Below are 20,843 nucleotides of genomic sequence, written 5' to 3'. Positions count from 1 at the left end.
TGGCATACATTCCAACCCATGTTTAAAAAAATACGAATGTTAACTCTTCCCTTTGTTTATTTATCCATCTCTAATTTCTGAACTATTTCTTATGTATTGTTTTTAGTTTTCAATTTCTGTAAATTTCTGAGCAGTGTGCCCACAAATTGGTCTGATTTACTGGCCTGGTTATACTGTTTTCAAACAAAAATCAAGTTATTAGTGAACCATTCTGAATATACGGGGTAGAACCCCTTTTCCAAATCTTTATAGATGAAGATGATGGCACCTCTCCATAAGAATAAAGTATCATTTCTGAAGAAGGATCAGGTACAGTTCAGTGTACCATACTAACATAAAATTTACCTTCTCATCTGTTGGATTAGATGTACTTCCATATATTCATTTCCATAAAGTCCTATTGTTATACTCCTTCGAAACAATCCAAAAATAAAAAAGCCATGGGAATTTTCCCTTATTTCCTTGATAACATTCATAACAATAACAACAACAGTAATAATAATAATAATAATAATGAGGCTTGTGTATTGCACTAGTGCTCATCACATTATTGGCAATATATGCCAAATCATGCATTTATGAAGCGACAATTTTCTCGAACTTCACCTGATATCTGGCTCTCTGGATTTGTGATGTTGCCCATCTTCACCATCGAGTCAGAAAATTGCTTGAAGAATGCATTGGGATCCTCGGCATATCTTTGAATGATCTTTTTAGTCTCTATCCCAAAAAGGCTCGAATACATCTCTTGATCAGAGTTTAACAGACCTTCTCCCCTCGCAAGAATTTGAAAGAAAGAATTGTCAAAGAGGGTCGGGGTGGTATAGTCTAAGGCAGAGGTTTTATCACCATTTGCACCATTTTCCGGGCAAATAGATTGTAGATTATTGAGGTATGCTGCACCAAGCAGCCCATTCATGCCGGAAGTTAGCTTGAAGTCACCATAAATTCTCTCTCTAAAGTTGGTGCAACGAGCCACTCCGATCGTGTGGGACCCTAAGCAAACATTTTAGCTTTAGTGAATAGAGGCCTCACCACTGTGGTTAGACTTAGCTTAACTACTCAAAAGAATAATAATAAGAATGAAGGATGAAATAAAGTGGTCCCTTTGAAGGAAATTTCCCCATTTGATTTGAATCTTAGTTTTTCTTTTAAGGGTTTTTCTCTTATTAGGGATACGTTGTGGTCAACTGGCTGATTTGAATGTGTGTGGACTAGTATGTTTTGATAGTCAGAGGCCTTTGGTGACTATTTGAAAGAGTCTCATTGGTCTAGAGGGTCAAAGCCGTAAATATAAAAAGACAAGCTCTTCCATTCAAATTACCATGATGATCTCAGTTAAGGTGATGTAGCTCTTACCTACTAGAGCTACCATGTCTGTAACTGAAAGGCCTTTTACAAGAAATTTGGAGACAAGAGTAAGCAGGCCTTGGTTAGCAGTAGGAATGTCTGTGCTCGCACCAACAAAACTGGCGGTCCGCGAATCCTTTCGACCCACCGGAACTTCCCAATATGGCCCCCCAACCTACGCACACAAATGCACATGCAGTGATTAGTCTTTAGTCCTTTCTTTCTTGGGAAAATATAACCTGATCGACATGACCATAGAAAGTTTAAGGTCATAAGTGAATGGATGGACCATGCTGGGTTGAGGGACAGTGAAACCCACTAGTACATGAAATGATCCAAGTACTAGGTCCACTCCCTCTCTATGGTCCATCCATTGATTGGATATGATAAAAAACTTTGGTCATAGTTTTCTCATGTTCATATGGTTCATGGTACGTGAGCTCTTCACTTATCTATTGAAAGAGGGTTAACGGAGCCAACTTAGCATGAAGTTTACCAAAATTACTGCATCTCTTGCTGCAATGGCTAGCAAATCAGCACAAGATACAATTCCGGGGCACTCGGATTCAAGCTTATTTTTTATCTTGTCAACCACCTCAAATCCTCTGAGAGAATTCAAATTCTGTTCTGCACTCTTTTCGCCATGGAGAGTAACGGTGTTGTCGAGTAAAACCGACCCATCACATCCCTGTTGAAAAATAAATAAAAATCACATGATTTCTTTGCTATAAAGAAGGGCCATTAGACTTCAATGAGATTACACAAAGTTTTGTTGTAATGTTTGCCATAAAAGGGACATGGTGACATTTTCATTAAGCTTAAATTTAAAAGTAATAGTGGCCAATCTAGGTTGGGCCCTAGCATGGCCTGGCTTGATAGATTCTTAACCCCAAAAGAAAATAAAAATAAAAAAGAAAAGAAAAGAATTTGAAAAACTAAGGGGAAACACTGGCCAACTCTTACCTCAAGTTGTAGTGGCTTAGGTGTCACGACATATTTCGTGGCCCAGGCCCCAATTTTTCAAGGCCGGGGCCCATTGGGCCAAGCAAGGCCAATTACGAGCCCGAAGAAATAATAGGTTGACACTCACAAAGATACTGTTTGTTTTTGTATGATTCGAATACTAGTTTGTTTGATTTTTGTGCCAAATATTCCTTGAAAAACTGCGTTGTTCAAAACACGATTTCAAATAGTTCCTTCTTATTTGTTGAACCAATGTTTTAAGATCACCTCGGGCAGTGTACTCGACTCTTGGCAAAGGCTAGCAAGTCAGCCTGGTTCTACTGCACTTGGCCTAGGCATGTGCACCACCAAAAAATGTAAAGAAGTCAAAAAGAATAAAAAAAAAGTTAGAGATTTTATTAGATTTTATTAAAAACAAGGAGCTAAAAATAGAAAAATTAAAAGAGGTATTATAAATCATTAAAAGACTTAAGAAGCTATAAAAGACATATCATTCAAAAATCTGATATTAAAAAAAATTGAAATTTTTTTTATAAAAGTTCTCAAATCATCTTAAAAACTATCAAAATCACGCAAAAACATTATTCTAGATAATATATTTATATTTTATATTTTACGAGGCCGAGTTACTTGACCGAGTTCAAGTGGACCCGGCCAAGTCCGAAAACATTGTTTTAAACAGTAATAGAACACATTTTACTACCCAAGAATGAAAAAACATCCATCACTTCAATGAGTTTCAAAAGCAGCATGCAAAAAATCATCCTCTCCTCTTTCGTGCAGAAAGAGAGATGGCTAAACTGTTAGTAAATTTCTTAGATACAAAAAAAAAAAAAAAACTTTGTGGGCCTTTGCCGTATATATTCCTCCATTCTATCCTAGAAAATCACACCAAACCTCTCTGTGATTATCTCTACGTTAAATTGCACGCCCATTCTACCATTGTTTTTCAAACCGGTGCCATCTTCTCGAGTCTCTCCTTCAACACTAAGTTCTCATTAAGATGGTCTTTTGGCTTGATTGATTTAGATGATTATCAGAGTACTACATCTCAAGTTCGAATCTGAGAAGAATATAAAACTTGAGCTTATTAGCTTAGCATATAGATGGTTGTGTAAAGAATAAGCACAGAACCTGCACAAAGCAGTCATGGAAATGGAGACGAAGGATGGAGGCGGCCATTCGAGGCTCCTCCCGCACTGCACACTCCATCTCAGACCTGATTATCGAAATAGCCTTGGGGCACGATTTCAAATAGTAGTCCAGGCTCAGATACTCCGCCTCCACATGAGTGCATGTAAAAAACATACTCATCAGAATGAATGTCATCCCCAGGAATGGTGTCAAGGCACTTGAATGAGCCATTGTAGCTGTCAGAGAGAGAGAGAGAGATTGTGATTGATTAATAGATCAAAGGTATCACGGTGAATCATTTATATCTCTCTATATATATATATATCAGTAGGGAAGGGTTCATTGCTCTAATTTTTGCTTCTTTCATAAGGTCAAAAACCTAAGGTTTTTCTTTGATGAGTACTTTTTACCTTTTATTGTTTAATTTAATGAGGAAGCTTGTTTATTTTAGATTGATTTTAGGAGGTGGTGGCCTAAGTCAGGTGAGGATACAACTAACATTGGCCAAGTTTAAATTAGATACACCAAACTCTTTATTCTAAAAGAGGTAATTGCGCATCTTTGTGACATAATTTCGTGTGGAAATTATAATACAAGATTTTCCAAGGCTGACTTGGTTTAGCTTAAATTAATCAGTTTCAATGAGAGTTTCCATAATTGGATTTTATTCTATGAGAAAAGTAATGGTTTTTGGCCATTTTGCCAAATGTGTAGATCCGTATTTGTTGAATGTGACGAATTTATATGGGAGTAGGCATAGTCGATGTCCAAGATTCCAAACAAAATCTCTCTCTCTTTCTTGTGGTTAGGGACAAATCTCATTTGCATTATTTTATAATTCGTAGTTAAGAAGGAATTAAGAATATGTGGTGCCTTTCTCCAATTTCCTACTCACAAATTTGGTTTAACCTTTTGATAGAAACGTGGGAGTGTTGATTTTGAATTGTGTCTATTTGTTGCTTATTTGTCCCTTCATTTGTACAGCCCTTTAGGGAGTACATTGTGACCTCTAACCATACGTCCAGCATTCAAATCCCGTAGGCGTATGCCTTTTGAACCTCATAATAATGGTGGCACGGTCTTGGCTTGGACGGACCCTGGCCTGGCCCCTTGTCCCTAGAGAACCGGCCCAAGTCCGGGCCCTTTGGGCCAAAAGTAAGTGAAGATAAAATAAAAGAAAAAACAACAGAAAAATTGCGCTGGGCTGGGCTGGGCCGGGCCGGGCCAAATTGGACTGGCACTAGCCCTTGAGTCAGTGTTTGTGGCCTCTTACTTTTTTGGGCCAGACCCAACCCGTTGCCAGTCCTACCTTATGAAAAGGTTTTGTTTCAACCAGATTTTTGTTCTCTGTAAGGTAAATACTGAATCCTAACGAATTGAATAAGGGTGTGATTTGTATTAGGCCGAGGCGTTAAACAATCAAAGTAGGGCGCACCTTCAAATAGTATTGAAATATGTTGTTTCAGTATCATAAATCTTTATGACAACTTAAATTATTTTTATCTGTAATTATAAAATTAAAAATTAAAAAGATAGTGTAAATCGAGCAGATCTATAAACACTTGAAAATTTTGAAAATTGATGGTCAAGATAATATATTACAAGATGCACTATCTAAGACTTGAAATTTATTTGTTTATCATGCTCATACATCTTGAGGTCGAGATGATCAACTTTAATTTGTTGTTTAGGACCTCACCCTTATATAAGTTTTTTCCTTTAAATAATATTTCTATTTAGGTTAGAAAGAAGTTACAAAATAGCATGAATTTAGGAAATAAATTTGCGCATGAGAAATGAGATAAAATTAAAGGAGAAATTAACTAGGCCATACATGTAAAGAAGGACAGTTGAACGAATTAAAAAATACCTATCAAAAAATATTGGTTGACTTAAAAAATTAAATAAAATAGTAAAAAACTCCAATTAAATTAAACACTTTCAAATTTTCATTGGAGCATAATGGAATGCACATGCCATTGGGCAGTCATTTATCAGTCCACAGCCATTCTCTCTGGGCTTGAAAAAAATAATACCTCAAGATTTAATATAAACTAACCAATTTTATGTGAGATCCAGGTGTGGAGAAGTCAAAATTCAAGGTTTTTCTTTTGAATACGATTATTGTGATTTTACGTGACTCTTAGCAGTATAGTAATTTTAGGAGTACAACATGCGCTCTTTAGTAAAATTATAACTTATTTTCTCGATCACTAATTCTAAAAGGGTAAAGTAGCATAAAAAAAAAAATAAACAAAAAAAAAAGAAGAAACATATACAAATTCATAATCAAAATATAAAAACTAAAAACATATACTTCTTATTTATTCAAAATAAAAAAAATTTATTTATTCAAAATAATTTTTTTTTAAAAATCCAATAATGAAAAATCATCTTTCATCATATATGCCAATAAACCTTATTATGGAGGAAACTTGTTCATCAGGAAAAACAAAGATATGCCAGGACCCTTGCTTATTAAGACTCTAGATTTTTCAACTTAGCAAGGGGAAAGGAAAGATTTTTAGGCTAATCTTATCAAATCAGAGAAATTTAGGGTTTACGGCTTTACGCAATATAGATGCGTGAGAACCTTATTATCGTGACTCTATGAAAAAGATTAATGGCTCTAATCTCCTTGTTCCTCTTGATTAGGATTCTCTAGCTACAATAAAACTATTTATTTTTGCTATAATGAGTTTACAATTATTATTTACGATTAGATGTGAAATCGAGTGGTTGGGGATTTATTGCATGAAGACAAAATTTTTTTTTATCAAATGTTAAGACATACTTCAATGCGGATTTTACTTGAGAGATGCAACAAAAGTAGGGATAGTATACTTCGGTGCGAATTTTACAAGAGAGATGCAAGGATTGTATACAATAAGATCATTTACTTTTAATTCAAGGTAGTCACAATTATGTACAACCATCCGATATGAAATCTGATAGCTTGGGTGTGTTACAAAGTTCGAGAAAAAAAATTTTGAACTTTGAGCTTGGTCAATGGAATAAATGCAGCCATCTAATTTCACATCTAATGGTCAAGATTAATTATGATCACGTTGTACCAAATATAAATGATCTCATTGTATGCTTTTCCATAAAAGTATTGTTTGTTAAAATTCTAGTACGAGAGATTCTTGGAAATTACTTTGTTATGAGAGGAAAAAATAATCTAAAAGACCATGACTAGATGTATATGGTTTTGGTGAGTTAGCCGACTTACCTATTATTGTGCAGTCCCTTTTCTATTAAACGTCCATCTCTGAGATAGATGTCAAAAAATGTTACATCAACTAGAAGTTAAAATGAACTATGGAAAAAAGAATTAAAAAATGTATATTTATATTTTCTCAAAAAAGAAAGTTAGATTAGTGTCATGGTTGAGATTATCGGACCCTAAAATTTTGGATTGAAAATACATTTTTGAGATATATTTAGGAGGGAAACCCCACAAGCATAGCTGAGTCGGCCGACTTACCAAAGACTTTTCTTCATGAAAATGGAAAATTGTTTAATGCATTGGGGAATACATTTGCATTTCCCTGAGGCATAAAGCACCAAAAGATGGATGCAAATAGAGTCCATCTAAAAACAGTTAAAACTAAGTGTCCGAATTTTTTCATAAAATTGTTACTTCAGTTTTTAAAATTTATTTATCTTTTCATATTCATGATCTCTATGAAAGAAATCATGTCCTTAAAAATAAGGTAAAAAAATCCATCTCAAAAATAGATTTTTAAGAGGGAACTTATTTCTCCATGGACTCATAGAAACCGTGTCCTATGAAAATTGACAAATTTTTTCGATACAATGATACGACACTTGTGTCCTGAAATCTCTAGTACATCCACTGCAAATTTCTTTGTTGCTTTTCATTGTACTCTCTAAAATGGTATTCCCCCTCCATAACGAAAGATCTCCCAATTCACTGACAAAATTTCAACACATTTAACAACTCGCAAGTGTCTGGATAACCATGAAAAATGAATGGGGGTGACATTAGTCAAGAGGATAGAAAGTGGTTGCAATTGGTTGCTTGCACTGCATACACTTTCTCTTTCTTGGCTCATGCCCACAGCTGAGTTGGAAGGCACTTGTGGACCGACCTTGGGGTTTGGGGTCCAATCAAACTTACAAACAAAAGAAACAGAGGCCTCTCTCTCTCAATAAAATCTACAAAAAAAATAATAAACAAAGGCCTTTCTCTTACCCTCCCTCCTCCCTCCTTGTGTGCGTTTGTTCAGGCCTATGCATAGAGGGATGTTTTCCATGACCAATTCTTTCTCATTGCTCTTGCTCTGCTGCTAGAATACTTGGTGATTTTAACAAGCCCATGTCGTGGGTGTGTGTGATATGTTTTGATTTTTTTTTTTATTGACTCACATCTTATTGATGTATCAAAATTGATGTACAAATATGTTATAAGTTCTATACAAATATCTTATTGATGTATCAAAATTGATGTACAAATATGTTATAAAGTTCTATATAAAGTGAGTCTATACAACTCGTTCAGGACTAAATCGGTATTTAAGGGATTTTTGGGTACCTAGAGAAGCCTGTCTTGAGGATAGGCGAGGGGTGCTACTAGCACCCAGTAAGAAACATGGAATATGCATGTCCACTGTTTGGAATTTTGGAAGATGTGAATCTATGGAAACTCAGTGGCAGTTTTTGCAATTTTGTACCCTACATTTAATTTTCAGATATACCAATTAACTTTTCACTTTAATTCCAAACTGCAATATTGTTTTCTAACTGTGATGAAATCTTTATTATTTTCTTTTTCGTTTTCCAATATGTCCTTTATATAATTTTTTTAACATTCCAAAAACTCTATTAACGTCACTCGATTGGATATATATATATATATATATATATGAAAATACTGAGATTAGCCCACTAGCTCATATGAACATATGAGCCCAACGGTCCAGATTGAATCTGGATCGATTTGACGATTACGACTTCATTTTGTATTTTAATTTTAATTTTTTTTTTTTATAAATCCAAATAACTTGAAACTTTAGGAGTGTATTCTTTTCATCAAAACACACCTAATAAAAATATTTTAAAAAATAATTCACAAAAAATAAATTGATCAAAATACCCCAAAATTTTTCAAGGGTATTTTGATCAATTTATTTATTATAAATTATTTTTTTGATATTTTTATTAGATTTCCCTATTTTTGGAGAATATACTCTTAAAATTTCAAATTATTTGGATTCTTAGAAAAATTAAAATTAAAATACGAAATGAGTATGTGACCGTCAGATCGGCCCAGATTCAATCTGGACCGTTGGGCTCATATGAACACATATGTTCATATGAGCTAGTGACCAATCTCAATATTTTCCATATATATGGAAAATTTTATATAGATCCGAGGCTCTAAACAATCAAATTTGAGCCTACCTCAAAAATTTTCGAAGAAGATGTTGTTTTCATGCTCAAATATTCTCAAATTCATCATCCTCGACATCAAGATGCATGGACAAGAGAAAAAAATGGATTTCAAGTTTTAAAAATTGTATTTTTTGTAATGCATTTTTGGACTGTCAATTTTTAAGATTTTCAAGTTTTCATAGGTCTATTGATCTACACTAATTTTGAAGCTTTAAACTTTATAAATAAAGATGAAAATATTTTAAGGTTATCACAAATATTTTCAATAATGAAACTACATCTCTCGACACTATTTGAAGGTAAGCTCTAATTTGATTGTTTAGAGCCTAAGCTCCACACACACACACAGGGAAAATATGTTGTGTGCTCAGGTGCGTACTTTTACAGTAAACGCCCATGGCCTAGATTGAATCTGAGCTGATTTGACAATCACGGATGTCCGATAGTGTTTGAATTTTAATTTTTTTCCTACAAATCTAAATCACTTGAAATTTTAGGCATGTGTTCTTCAAAAATAGGTGAATCTACTAAAAATATCAAAAAAAATTTACATGAAAAAAATTGACCAAAATACTTCCAAAACATTTCAGGGGGTATTTTGATCAATTTTTTTCGTAAATTATATTTTTATATTTTTATTAGGTGCGCCTTGATGAGAAAAACACACGCTTAAAATTTCAAGTGATTTGGATTTGTAGAAAAAAAAAATTAAAATTCAAATACTATTAGACATCCGTGAGCGTCAGATCAGCCACATAATGACCAAGATTCAATCTGGGCCATTCGCGTATAGGCGTACAATAGTGACTCCCATATATATATATATATAGCTATGATCCAGTGCAACGGTTGTATCATAGTACAATATAACAACACTTCTAGAAACCCATGTTTGTGGTATTTGTATGACCTCAAATTTTACATACACACTCTCTTCATCTCAATAATCATTCCCCAAAAAAAACGTTCAATTTGAATCCTAAATATGGTCAAAATGAGTCTCTTCCAAAAACAAATTTAGACCATTCATTTTGTGAATTTCAAGGTCTTAGCTTTTATAAACTCAAAATCATTTTTTTTTTTTTTAACATTGTTCATCTAATGATAATAAAGCCATTCAAATAAATTGAAAATGAACAAATATTTCTAAGGCCTAGATCTAAGAATCTCACTAAAAATGAACGGCATATGTTAATTGGGCAAAAACAATAATTTATAGGTTGTGTCTTCAATTTTTTTTTTTTTTTTGTGATTATTCATTAGAATGAAAAGAGTGTATATTTCAAATTTTGGATCAAACAAATGGGCATAAGATGGTTTTTTAATGTTGTTGCATCATATATATATATATATATATATATATTTATAAGATGTTAGGGTGAGCCCACTAGTTGGTAGGAAAAAATGAGCCCAACGGCCTAGATTGAATCTGGGCCAATCTGACGATCACAAATGTCCGATAGTGTTTGAATTTTAATTTGTTATTCTACAAATCCAAATCACTTGAAATTTGAAGCGTGTGTACATCAAAAATAGGTAAATCTTCGAAAAATATTAAAATAATATTTTACATGAAATAAATTGACCAAAATACCTGTGTGTGAGACCCTAAAGGATCACCATTAAATTTGACATAGATCTCTAGAAAGTCAAGTCCCACACCCATGTGAAAACTTTTATAGAGATCTATGCCAAATTTAATGGTGATCCTTTAGGGTCCTATACACATGGGTGTGTGAGGGTCCCATAGGGTCATTACTCATATATATATATATATATATATATATATATATATATATATATATATATATAGAAAAAAGTTTATATAAAGTTGCAGCCTTAAAATGTAGAACTACAGATGCACCTCAAAAATCCATCGAAAAATGTTGTTTTAATATTGAAAACTAATTGATCATCTCGAAGTCGACATGAATGAATATGAAAAAAAAAGGATTTGAGTCCCAGAAATAGTACATCTTACAATACATTATCTAGACTGCCCATTTTCAAGATTTTCATATATTTATAGATCTACTTGATTGTAATCATTTTTGGAGTTTAAAATTTTATAATTAGATATGAAAATAGATTTTGAAATAATCTTAAGAATATTTTACATTAAAATTATATGTTCTGATAAAATTTGAAGGAACACTTTAAATGGATTGTTTAAGGTTACAACCTTATGGAAACCATACTCATATATATATATATATATGGCCTTCCCCCACCCATGTGTGTATGGCCCCAAAGGATCACCATTAAATTTGGCACGGATCTATAGAAAAATCAAGTCCCACACCCACGTGATAACTTTTCTAGAGATTCATACCAACTTTAATGGTGATCATTTGGGGTACTGCACATATAGATGGGGGAGGGTTCTATAAGATTATTTGGTTTTCAAGTAATATAGGGGTAGTAAAAGTAAAAATACGGTTCACAAGGGTCTCTAACTTGAACCTATGTAATTTGGAGGATTGTTAATTTTAGGAAATCCCATATATATATATATATATATATATATGAGGATAATCTAAACTTTACAATGCTTCAAATTATAAATGTTCAAGATTGAGAGAGTTGTGAAGGGTGGATTTATTAATTTTGTAATTTATTTTTTCAAAAAAAGTTATTTTTGTGGGGCAATTTTGTAAATATTATTACAAGACAAATGTTACTTTTGTCATTTCTATAAGGGATAAAGTTGAAATTTTAACTAAAAGACAACGACACTCTACAAATAAAGTTAAAGGATACTAACTTCCAAAATGCCATTGTACTTTTGTAAAAATTTCAAATTTATTCTTGCTTGATGGTAAAGTTACTTATTTAAATATTTTTTTAATAAAAAGATAATGATTGTTTTGATAAATACGCCCATCACAACCCCATCTAACTTACCTTTGTATTTTGAGGGGTTGTTAACTCTAGACAAATTCATATATATATATATATATATATATATATATATATATATATATATATATATATATATATATATATATATATATATATATATATATATATATATATATATATATATGTGGGTGTGGTTTCTATAAGTTTGTAACCTTAAACAATCCAATTAAAGCTCACCTTCAAATTTTATCATAACATATAATTTTGGTGAAAAACATTCTTAAGATTATCCCAAATCTATTTTCATATTTAATTATAAAATTTTAAACTCCAAAAATGATTAAAATCAAATAGATCTATAAATAGATGAAAATCTAGAAAATGGATGGTCTATAAAATGTATTGGAAGATGCACTATTTGTGGGACTCAAAATCTTTTTCTTTTTTTTCTTCATAATCATACATCTCGATGTCGAGATGATCAATTAGAGATTTTTTCAACATTGAAACAACTTTTTCCAATGGATTTTTGAGGTGCATATATAATTCTACATTCTGTTGTAACCTTATATAAAATTTTTCCATATATATATGGTACTATAGAGTAATTTATCATTGTGCTCAACAAAGTTTAGACATTTATATACCTTTGTTTTGTACATGGGTATTTTTTTTAGTAATGGTATTTTTGGTCATTAGGAGATGTGTGACATTATCAACATGGGGTGTGACATCACCCACATGGAGCACACTAGTAGCATTTTATGCTTCATATGGGTAATGTCACACCCCATATAAAAGATGTCACACCCCTCCTAATAACAAAAAATACCCTTATTAAAAAAACTATGTATAAAACAAGGGTATATAGATGTTCAAATTTTGTTAAGTGTTATGATAAATTAATCTATAGTGAGAGCATCGTAACATAAAGCAAATGAATGAGACATTAAAAGAGCAAATGAATGTGCATTAAAAGAGCAAGCTGAGGAATGATGCCAAATCCCTTCTGGACTTAGATTGCCATGTGAGCTTCCTCTAAATTTAGCTGTAGGTAACCTTGTGGTTAGGGATGTTATGTGGTTGATCTTGCCTTCCTGTGTCGGTAGATGTTTGGGTGCCTTTTGAGTCATTCAAATGTTGGAACAACCCAAATATGATATCAAGATAATGGCGAAAGACATCCAAGCAAGGCACAAAGGTATGTGATCAGAGAGAATTGGCCACATTCAACATCAATATGACATAAAGCCATGGGATGGATGCTAAATATTGGTGGTCTGCAATCTATATCAGAAGATCACTTGTATTGGTCATCCACCACCTACTTCAGCAAGACCGCTCATATTGGTGGTCTGTCATCTTCATTAGTAGTGTGGACACCCGTTCCCAGCTGAGGAAATCCCAGGAAACTGAAGGATCTCATATTAGCCATCATGAACTCTAAGATCACCCATAGCCTTGAAAATCAGCATCCTAGAACCCAAATCCCCTTGCGATCTTTCATTGGGCCCAAAATAAAGAGCCGGACTTTAGCAAGAACCCCCAACTGTTCAAGAAGCACCATAATGTAGTAGACAATCTAAAAGAAACAATTCAAGATGGCCTTAGCTTACAAAAGCCAGCGCCAGCTCCGGAGGTAGCAACGCGAGAGTTGAGAGTGCCCACGTCAGCTCAAAAACATGCAATGGGGGTCCCAATGCCAAAGTTGGGAGGAGCTATGCCACAAAATCATGGGTCAAGTTACAAGCCGGCAAGCTAGACTTTAGACCTCGGAATGTGAGTAGAAAAAGGCATGGGGGTACACATGTTAGCACATAAACAAGCGATGGAAGTCCCAACCTCAAAGTTGGGAAGAGCAGCACCGCAAAATCAAATGCTCAAGTCACAAGTTTGTAAATCAAGCCTCCAAAAGGCAGCTACATTACTAGTAGTACCAGAGTTGGGGGTGCCTACATCAGCACAGAAACATGTGTTGGTGGTCCCAATGCCAGAGTTGAGAGGAGTAATGCTATGAAATCATTGGCTAAAGTTAAAAGCTTGCAAGCTGGACATCAAACCTCGAAATGCAACTGAAAAAAGGAATGATTATTTTGATAATGGGGGTAGCAACACCCAACAACATAAGGAGCAATGCCAAGAAAACGGCAACTCAAGTTACAAGCCTGCAAGTCAAATATAAGGCCTTGGAATATAGCTGGAAAAAGGCATGATTACCCCAACGATGAGGGTAGTTGCGTTCAGCTTTAAGACCAGCAATGCCACACTATCATTAGTTCAAACTGCAGCAAACATCAGACCTTGGAATGTAGTGGAAAGTAACCATGGTAAACTTGATGTCAGGGGTTCCAACTTTGGCGTCATGACCGGCAATGCTGTAGAATCATTGGCTCAAGTCACCGACAAACATCAAATCTTGGAATGCAGCAAAAAGTAGCAACGATTATTCTGACATCAAGGGTGCTAACACTAATGGTCATGACAAGCAACGCCCCAACTGAAACTGATGCTGCCCATAGCAATGCCCAAAGTTACCACCAGCGCCGCGGATCACGTGGTGCCCTAGCAACATGCCGAATCACGTTGTTATTAAGGAGGGGGTAGCTTGTTATGCGACCCATAATTATTCCCCTCAACTTCATCAATGACGACTTACTTTTTAAATGATTTAACTGACACCAAGCTTTAGCATTGCTGATCCCAACGTGGCCACCAAAGCACTGGAAATGAACGGCCCAACTAGATCACGATTTTGTCTCATTGCTAATAGGGAGTCACCCCCCATTTTCGGTCCTCTAAAATTTCAAATTAAAGCTAAAACTCTGTCATACCCAATATCAACCCCAAGCACTTAATCCCAGTTTACTAAAACCCTAACTCCAACTCATCCAAATCCTAATTCCAGCACCCCCGAAGCCCAAAAACCCAATCAATACCAATCGTCCTTGCCTGGTGGACTTCGAAGGACCGAAAAAATTCAACACATGAAGCTCAACTCTGAAGCCTGGGGAAGCCGCCTTGAGGTTAGCCCCCCTTCTCTCATCACTTTTCACTATTTTATATATATTTTTAAAACTTTTTTCTAAGTCTTCCTCCTCTTTATCAGAAAACTCCTTTCCAAAACATTTCTTGTGAATTTTTCGTCTTTCGTACTTTACAAGTCTTCACAAGAGCGGTTTGATGATCGATCCTCATCTGGGATACAATTCATTGGGGCCCTTTCTCTATCCACTGATCGACATGTTTAAATAAGAAATGAGGCAGAAGTTACATTTGCTCGGCCGAAATTTTCACGTATAAACAAGCATGGCTACTCATGCTAGCGGTCAGCATCAATTGGACAACTCAAATTGATGGTCCACCATCTATGTCATTAGGATCACTTGTACTGGAGGTCCACCATCTACTTCAAAAGGACCACTCATATTGGACATCAGCAAGACACTCCTATTGATAGTGCATCATGTACATCGGCAAGGCCACTCTGTAGACACCCATATTGGCTAATTGAATTTCTTGCAACCTAGATTATACTATTCAAACCTAGCCCTCATGCACTTAGAGCCTCGTGATCTAAATTAGAAATCCAAAAAAACTGACATCAAGTCTGAAGCACCTAAATTCAAGAAAGTTTGGATTGTGTAAACTATTACATTACACTTTATCCTTTTTCAATAGCTAATTTGACACTGCCTTTTCTTAACAAACAAATATATTCATTAATAAAGTACATATTGTTGTGATATATATATTTTGGGTTCATATTGATATACATCACAATGGATGTAGATGTATATATCTCTTGATAAAGTTATGTATTTAGAAGATTGAGACTAAGTTACTAGGTTATCAAGTTATCATACCATAATTGTCTCTTCTAATTGTGTGAATGTCCTCTATATATAGAAGTACTCCTTGATATAAAGATTCATCCAAAATAATGATATAAAGATACTTCTTGATGTAAAGATTCATCCAATATAATGAAGATATAGTCGGTTCGGGCTGTGGATTCGTGGATGTAAGGGGACGTAAGGCTTCGGCCTGAACCACGTAAATATTGTGTTCTCTGTACTTCTCTCCATTCTCCATTATACTCCCATGAATTCTATCATGGTATCAGAGCAAGAAAGATCTGATCTCTGTTGTTGCTCACTTATCGTCCTTTTGTGTTGTTGCTCTCAAAAGATAGCTCTCTCGCAGTACCAGACCCACAATTTCTCTCTCTCAAATGTCCATGTTTTTCATGATTCTCTCCCAAGAGACTGCTCTCCCTCTCCTACGTGCGCTTCACACAGTTTCTCTCTCTACAGGGGATCCCTCTTGCTACTTGCTAGAGCTTGACGATACAACTCCTTAGTGATCAAAGCTTCTTTTTTTGGTGATAAGGGAAGGAAGTCAACAATGGTAGATAACAGTTGGGACGCGGAGAAGACAACATCTACATATATTAACTATTTCATGAAAAGAAACTTTCATGCTTAGCTAAAAGGAAAGTGCCCACTGATCCTATTGCAATCGATGCTCCATATATCTTTAGTGCCTTGAACCCTATGAACCACAAATGCGTTGTTGGGCCCTCTGCTAAGATGTTTGATGAGAGGATGATAAACCATGACCTTCCTGATCTTGCATCGAGTTTGCAGCTTGTTGATGCTGGCTTGCTACACATTCCCAATATTGCTAGTATGATGGTCCACGTGGTTGGCCTCCACAGAGAAGAAGAGATTTTGAAGAAAAATATTGGATACATTAGGGTCCCTCGAAGACATGAAAAGGCACCATACCTTGATTTGTTCCATGATGTCGATACTTACCGTGATGTGGACCGTGACATCGATTCATACCAAGATACTGATGAATATCAGAACATTGAGAGCTACCACAGTAATTATCAAGATATCGATGGCTACCGTGATTATGATTTTGATAGGCTTGGCAAGGTTTGGGGGCTGTGTTCGTGATGATTTTGGTTCCGAAGTAATCGATCTTAAGGCATGATTTGTTAATGGATTTTTCATAATTTGTATATTTTCCTTTGAGAAAGAGAAAAAAAAAAGAAAAAAGAAAAAAAAAATGAAGATGTAGAGAAGAAAAAGAAAAAAAGAAAAAAAGAAAAAAAAAGGGTGGTATTTTTTTAAGATGTAGTCTATTGTCTAGAAGCCCAATTTCGTTGGTATTTTTTTTTTATATGACTGTACTCAAAAGAGTGAAAAAAATTGTATTTTGCAAGTTGGGTCACACCCAACTTGAGGGGGACAGTATACGAGAGATGGAGATGGTCATATTGATTTCAGAGTTCCAGTCTCCAGATGAGGAGATGAAGATGATTGAATTTCTCGATCGAATTCGATGATTAAGAGTTCCGTCTCTAGATGAGGAGATGAAGATGATCGAATTTTTCGATCCTGGTTGATGATCAATTTTTTTGTTCTTTGTTCCTTGCTCTTGTTTGATGATGGAGTTTTTCGTTGCTCCATCATGTGTGATGATTGTTGAGTTTTTTGTTACTCGATCTCGGATGTTCCGAAGAGAGAAAAAAAATCATTTTCTTTTAGAGAGAAAGCCTCTGGAAAGAAAAGAAGTCTCTAAAAAGAGAGATCTTCAGAGAAGAAAGCAGAGAGCCCAAGAAAGGTTGTTTCTTGGAAGACCATGGTAACATGTGATTTTTTTTTGTAACTTAGCATTATTCAAACTCGAGCTGCTTTGTGTTTGAATTTTCATTTTTTTTCTACAAATTCAAATCACTTGAAATTTTAAATGTGTGTTCTTTTCATCAAGGCACACTTAATAAAAATATAAAAATAATAATTTACAAAAACAATTGACCAAAATACCCTCAAAATATTTAGGGGTATTTTAGTCAATTTATTTATATAAAATTGTTTTTAATATTTTTTATAGATTCGTCTATTTTTTAAGAACGTACACTTAAAATTTCAAATGATTTGGACTTGTAGAAAAAAAATTAAAATTCAAACACTACTAAACATTCATAATCGTTAGATCGACCACAAAATGGTCCAGATTCAATCTGGGACATTCACGTTTATTGTAGTTGTACGCCCACTGGCCATTTCTCTTTACAACATCCTTTATATAAAGCGGGTTCTCACTTCACGATTCTCTCCCACAAGTAGTTATCCCTTGGGGGTCCTCCACCCACTAGTGGCAGACCGCACCAAGTCTAACAACATCTCTCTTTATATTGCGTTGTTTCGCCCCCTATTTCCAACAAGTAACAAATTCATCAAATCTGTTTTTTTTTTTTTGCCAAATTTTTGGGTTTGATAACTTAAAATTTTGATGTAAAAGATTCTTATGATTATTTGAAAATCTATTTTTATATTTAATTATAAAATTTGTCACTCCAAAAATAATTAAAATTAAGTAGATTTATAAACATATGGAAATCTTGAAAATGGACGGTCTAGATAATGTATTGCAAGATGCACTATTTTTGGGACTTGAAATCTTTTTTATTTTTCATATTCATATATCTCGATGTCGAGATGATCTATTAGAGGATTTTTCAACATTCAAACAATATTCTCCGATGGATTTTTTAAATGCAAAAGTAATTCTACATTTTAAGGTTATAACCTTATATAAACTTTTTCCTTAATCTGTTGTATAAAGTTTCGGTTATTTCTAGCTATTAGACTTGAAATCAGAAGCATGAGAGCGTGTCACTGATTAGGCTTGAAGTTCAAATAATATTTTTTTGAAAACCTATGCCATAGTTTAAGTTGTCCAATATGATATTTGCTAGGATTGATATTGACTTTTTTATTCCAAAGATAAATGGTCTCATAGTATACAATCCTATAAAAAACAATGTAAGTAATGTAGAAGTCAATAGAGCATCTTCACTTTCACTCCTTCATTTAGTCCCTTTGGTAAAATTCAATCTTGGGGCATCATTAGGCCTCTAAATTCCAACTTAGGGGCCAACTTTAAAAGAAAATAATAATAATAATAATAATAATAATAATAATAATGCATTTTGAACAAGAGAGACCGGTGAATTTTTTTATTTTCAAAGATTGAACTTAGATTGTTGAATTTTTAACTTTCAAACTAGTGTCGAACTTTTAACTTTTAAATCAATGAATATAAGAAATCTAAATCCAATTCTTTTGGGAATTGGCTTAAGGCTAGGTGGTCCTAGTGGCTAGGGGCTCAAAGCAAGGTTAGGTCTACACAATAACATACAGGCAGGGTATGGGCTCGACTTGATAGGCTCGAAATATTTCCAGGTCAAGGCCATGGCCAACGCTAGTCTAACCTTATTAGAAAAGTTTATTAATATATGTTTTATTCATTAAGAAATGTTTTTATGTATAACATGGAGCCCAGAGGTCAGGGCCGAACATTTTTATGTGCTAGGTTTTTGGGTCGGGCACAAAGTGGGCTCCAAATGGTAATCTCGCACCTAGTATTACTAGGAGGTATTATTAGACACTTGGAAAGTTAAAACTCTTTCTATGTGGGGAAGATATACATTGATTAAATCCTTTTTATCCAACTTCTGAGTATATTTTATATCTTTATTTAAGATGTCAAAAGAAATCGAAAAGCAATTAGAGATAATTATGAGAAATCTCTTGTGGGGAGATGACATAAGGAAAATATTTCATCTAGTGAGTTGGGAAAAAGTTTGTAGACCAATGAAAGATGGAGGATTGAATGTTAGGAGACTGAAACATATGAACTCGGCACTTTTAATAAAATGGTGGTGGATGATCCTTATATAACATGAGGCTTTCTGGTTGCTTGTTCTGAGAGAGAAATATGGAATGGATTTGAACTTTGACCTCATTAAAAGTCTAAAAAATAAGACAAGTATGTCCCATGTTTTGAGAGGTATTGACTATGATAAATCTGTGTGTCTACGACAATTCTGAAAAATAATAGGGAATGGATAATCCAGTCTCTTTTGGTTTGACAAATGGATCGGAGATGACCCGTTGAGATATATTTTCCCTGAGGTTTTTTCAAAAGCTTTAAAGCCGTTAGCATCTGTCAAGGATGCTAGTGAGGGTATTTATACTAATATTGTTTGAATCATTCCTTATAGGTATAGGAGAGGTACATATATATTCATTGAGGAGTATCAAACATTGTTAGAATTATTGAATGACACATGTTTGACTCTAAATATAGATGATAACTTTATTTGAGATCTTACCCCTTTAGGAGATTTTTTGGTTAAGTCAACCTACAATCTATTATTTTCTGATCGTCGAAAAAAATTGGATACTGGTTTATTCAATATTAAGAAATTGCATGTGCCTATTAAAGTGCATCGATTCTTATGGATCATGTGCCAAGATAAATTAGCAATTGTTGACAACATGAGAAAGTGGGGTTTATTATCACCAATATATGTATCCTATGTAAAGACAGTGATGAAACTTCGCACAATCTTTTCCTCTCATGTCTTTTTGTTATATTTCTTTGGGATTGGGCTCGGCAATGCCTCAATCGGTCATTACCTTTGCCCCAAAATGTCAGAGATCTTATTGACCAATAGATCACACAAATATTTCAAAGATGTGAACTATTTTTTGGAGATCTATTTGGGTTAGTCTTCTTTGGAGTGTGTAGAAGGAAAGAAATAAAAGAGTATTTGATGGTATAAATACATATCTGTTTACATTAAAATCGAATATTTTGGCAGTTGCAACTGATTGGTTCATTATGCATAAGGATAATGGCTTTATTCCTAAAACTCTTATTATTAGCAATCCCTTGGCAACAATGACTATGGGTTTTACCACCCACACTCGTGAATTCCTTCAAACTTAATTTTGATGTATGTTCACTTTGCAATCTGGGGCCAGCTGGCTATAGTGGTATCATCAAAATAATTTGGGGCACATTATTTTTTCTTACTCTGGTCCTTGGGGTATCACAATAACAAATGAGGTGGAAGCACGAGGTTTATTAAAACGTTTGGAATTGTTATACACTTTGGAAGTGGCAGGATTATTGAAAGAAACTCGGCAAATGTCATTGTCTGGAGTAAGAGAAAGCCCAAAGAGAAAAGCCCATACTCCTTGGAGATTAGAGACTATTTTTATCAAATTTAGGATATATTGTCAACCTCTATG

General features: G+C 34.3%; 1 protein-coding gene across 1 annotated transcript; it reads right to left on the bottom strand.

Annotated features, from left to right (window-relative positions):
* Positions 1-245: 245 nt before the first annotated feature.
* Positions 246-5,757, bottom strand: LOC18434027 (Peroxidase superfamily protein). The gene is made up of 4 exons (XM_006844102.4): positions 3,448-5,757; positions 1,847-2,038; positions 1,360-1,525; positions 246-996 (listed from the first exon to the last, which is right to left on the bottom strand). The coding sequence occupies exons 1-4, from the start codon at positions 3,676-3,678 to the stop codon at positions 569-571; spliced, it is 1,017 nt and encodes a 338-aa protein (XP_006844165.1). The 5' UTR covers positions 3,679-5,757; the 3' UTR covers positions 246-568.
* Between the last annotated feature and the right edge of the window lie 15,086 nt (positions 5,758-20,843).

Source organism: Amborella trichopoda, chromosome 10 (assembly GCF_054954075.1).
Source record: "Amborella trichopoda isolate Santa Cruz 75 chromosome 10, AtrichopodaSantaCruz75HAP2 v2.0, whole genome shotgun sequence".
Classification (NCBI taxonomy): Eukaryota; Viridiplantae; Streptophyta; class Magnoliopsida; order Amborellales; family Amborellaceae; genus Amborella; species Amborella trichopoda.
The sequence above is the reverse complement of the archived record's forward strand: the minus strand, read 5'-3'. Positions and strand labels throughout refer to the sequence as shown.